This window comes from Zychaea mexicana (assembly GCF_025766255.1).
Source record: "Zychaea mexicana strain RSA 1403 chromosome Unknown BDB00scaffold_18, whole genome shotgun sequence".
Classification (NCBI taxonomy): Eukaryota; Fungi; Mucoromycota; class Mucoromycetes; order Mucorales; family Lichtheimiaceae; genus Zychaea; species Zychaea mexicana.
Genome location: NW_026516681.1, coordinates 482,833 through 486,808, shown reverse-complemented (window position 1 = coordinate 486,808; position 3,976 = coordinate 482,833). Strand labels below are relative to the sequence as shown.

Genomic DNA, 3,976 nt, shown 5'->3' with positions numbered 1-3,976 from the left:
AACGCTCGCGCCATAGTGGCAGCCAAAAACGTCCACGTCGATGTGATTAACGAGGCTGCCTATGGTGTTTTTCCAGGTGAAGGGCGCAATTATGCTGCCAATGACCGTATCATAGACGCTGATGAGCCAGAAGCAGCAGTAGTCAACTATCCCGTCGAGTTTTTGAACAATCTCAGCGCTAATGGCATACCTAGCCATACGTTGCAGCTCAAGCCTGGCATGCCTATAGTGCTCATGCGCAACTTTGATCCCGACGCCGGCCTATGCAATGGAACCAAACTTTTCTTGACAAGGCTTCTTGATCGGTGTATTGACGTGAAAAGAATTAACCAAGGGCATCGTGGTCCGGAATTTTTCCTTCCACGTATCAATATGTGTACAATGGAAGGAGATTATCCCTATCTTCTGCCGCCGCCAATTCCCTGTCCGCCCTGCCTTACTATGACCATCCACAAAGCGCAAGAGCAAACCCTGCAATATGTCGGTGTCCGCCTTGCAGAAGATGTCTTCGCTCATGGCCAACTATATGTTGCGCTATCTAGGGCGACTGACCGTAACAATCTTCACGTTGCCATCGATATGTCGGGGTCTGGACCACCACAAACCACCAACATCGTCTACCAAAAAGTTCTCTTGCATCCGCCGGCCTCTGTTCCTGAGCAAGCCGAAAATTCACCACCAACCTCTCCCACAACAACAATCACCGCATCTCCTCCACCTCCATTACCTTAAAGCCCTTTTCTGCTCTTTTTCTTTTTGCTTCTATTCTCTTAATTTAACTTATCATCAATTAACGTACAATAAAATATTCTCACCTTTTCATGGTATTTTTGTAAGTAGATCTGATGCGAATCGATAAGATATAGAACTGCGTGCGTGTCAACTCAATGGTGCCGTCATCTTTCAGCTAATTACGACAAGCAGCAATAACTTAATACTACGATGTTCAAATGAAAGCGTACACATTAATGAATCTACAAAAACATGTAAGAGCTGTCGATAGCAACAAATATGTAAGTTATCTTCATATTAACAGTGAAAATACCAGTCAAAAGTTCCTCTGTCGTCCCTTTCAAATTTGACAAACCAATGTGTAGTAGGGTTTCGTGTCATAGCAATAATGCTAACGTTTAGGGTTATATGTAGTCATAGCAATCAATAAGCTCGCGAAGCGAGCAGTTTCGGGTTTAGAAAAGGGGTGTGGGGGGAAAACCCCCCCCCCTTCGGGGTCTGGGCGAACCCCCAGAAAACATCAATGTTGATAATGATATGAAACAATAGCCAATGTAGTGTATCATAAATGTACAAAATGCCTAAGATTCAAATAATGATGTTGTGTATGTATGTTGTTTATGCCAAATTTTGAATAACCATGTTTTTTTTTCCGTAAGGTAGTCTGTTATTGTAGTAAAGAATATTCGATATTCAAATAATGATGCTGTATATCTGCTAAGTATATTCGTTGTTGATATTTATGAAATGATTTTATTGATGGATTTTGGATCGTTTAGATGCGAGTGATGATGATGACCGATCTTTTGAATTTGATTCTGATGTTGTTGCGGTAGTAGTTGTTGTAGATGATGCGAATGGTAAAAATGGGTTGGGTGGTAAAACAAAGGAGCCATGTTTGGCAACTTTCAATGGAATTCGAGCTGTTTGGTATATTTCGAGGGTGGTTACCATCTTCTTCTTTAATATTGATGCCAATTCAATCAATGGGCCGATTCGTGCAACATAGTCTTTTGTACAACTTGGATATTCGATTGGCACTGTGTGACGGACTCGAGACACATAGCCCTTGGGCGAATCCATGTCAAGCATAGATACTTGTTGACCTAAATTTAGCTATAATTCAGTAACAGGTTGACATGATAATACCCCTACCCCAACCAGAATTATTGCTTACCAATAATCATATATCCTATCATGTGCACACGTCGTACAAGATTTGGTGCTCTTTCCACAATTTCACGCAGCATGTCCTTCATGACAACTGGCATCTTCATACGTGCATCCTTGAACTCTTCCGTTTGATCAGCCACTGATCCTACTTCCATACACCCAAGCTCCTTTAAGCTACCAGTATATATACAGTCCATGCGCCGACCGATTGCTTTGCGTTTTACTTCTTCAGTTGCAGACAGTGTTCGCTTGTTGTTGGTTTGTGTTGCGTTAGTTTTGCTCGTTTTTTCTTTCCTATAACCCCCCAAACAAAGAATCCATGCCAATGTACTTAGTATACGACCTACGATGACTGTCCCTATTTACCATTAAATATTATTACCCTTGTGCGGCGATATTCGATCCAATAAAAATATCGTTAAGGAATCCCCATGACAGATACTGTTTGTCTGATTCCAGATATGTGCTTATGTCCACATCATGGATGAATGGATAGGCCGTTTTCACCAACGTCATTGCAAACCAAGCTAACCACGGCTGTTTCTTTGGGTCATGCTCAATGGTTCGGGAGTAGCTATAAGCATCCTCGGCAGTATTCTATGAACAGAATAGCCAATAGAAATGGAATCGTTTGAAAAAGAAAAAGAAAAAAAGAAACCGTCGTAATCTAGAGAGAGAAGAAAAAAGAGAGAAAAGACTGCCACTAGATTTTTAAACTTACCAATTCATTAAGTTCATCCAATTTTCCTTCGATAGCGTCATCGACAGGTGTGAGTACTTCATCACCAGTTTCCTGAAGTTCTTTTAACTCCTCTTTGGTGAACACATCTTCCCAATGTTCATCACTTAAGTCAAGAATAAACCACTGGCTCGGACTAACTTTAGATAAAGGTACCAAATCAGTCCATCACAGCTTTATAGCAAAAACACACTGCCTTTTTTCTGCTTCTACTTACTGCCGAAAATTACAATTTAAAGCAAATTGCAGCATCTTTTCTTCAACTGATATTACTTGATCGGTTTCCGCCTCTTGACTTGCTGCTGCACGTTTTGTTGCTTCCAGAATCCAAAGTCTATTTTGGTCCATTTCGTCGAATAACGCTTGCACGCTTGTTTTTTCTTCTTCAGTTATCCCAAGGTTGAGATAACTGGTATTGGTCTTTTTTGTGCTATTGGGAGATTTTTTTTTTGAAGGACTTGGATTTGGAGTAGATTTATTATTGCTACTTTCGGTGTTGTTGATGTGCTTTCTTTTAAACTCTTTTTCGATCATTTTCCACGATGGCTTTTGACGGATCTACATAGTTGCAAAGAGAATAAGAAGATTTGATTGATTTTTCGTTTGATTCACTCTTACACTATAAAATAATAGTCATAGCAGCCAATGCTTTTATTAAAATAACGTACCAACTGTATTTCATCACAGCTAAAAGCTTCAAGCTCTCTTGACCATTTTGTCATGATGTCATCGAATTTATCGCCTTCTTCATTTTCAATGATGATCTCAACAAGAGTATCTATTATTTGCTGATAGGACACAGCCACTTTCCCGTCAATGTCGTCGTCGTTGTTATTGTTATTGGTGGTTAAATTGCTATTGCTGTTAAAAAAGATTACAGTGAAGTGACATGAATATTTTTTCCGTGTTTAGGTACGAAGTATATGAAAACTACGTGTACCTTTCTTTATATGCTCAGAATAGATCATGTTGGGTTTCTAAAAGCGAGCAACATATTTTTTGGTTAGTATTCGTTAGCATGGTTACCAAAATTACACACTGAAACAAACAATGCATCCTATTTTTTTAACAAAAGAGAAACTTACAGCAAATAATAAGCTTGCTATATGATTGATAACAATGAACAAAAAGCACCAACGTTGACGAAAGGGAAGAATGACGAAAAAAATATAGAAGGTACGAAGAAAAAGGCTTTGGTTACGGGAACGGCTATTTGCACCACCCCACCTGCACCACCCCTCGGGTAGTGACTAGCTTTTCGGAGGTGAATTGGCATGGCGGGTGGTGAGAAACGATGAAGGGTGGTGAGAGATGAATGTGAAACGAGACTAT

At 40.0% G+C, this 3,976-nt stretch overlaps 1 protein-coding gene across 1 annotated transcript; it reads right to left on the bottom strand.

Annotated features, from left to right (window-relative positions):
- Positions 1-1,898: 1,898 nt before the first annotated feature.
- Positions 1,899-3,178, bottom strand: BDB00DRAFT_759551 (uncharacterized protein; the record flags this gene model as incomplete). Its single annotated transcript, XM_053119133.1, has 4 exons — positions 1,899-2,199; positions 2,288-2,502; positions 2,627-2,780; positions 2,862-3,178. 4 exons carry the CDS (start codon positions 3,176-3,178, stop codon positions 1,899-1,901), a joined length of 987 nt encoding a protein of 328 aa, XP_052982152.1.
- Positions 3,179-3,976: the final 798 nt, after the last annotated feature.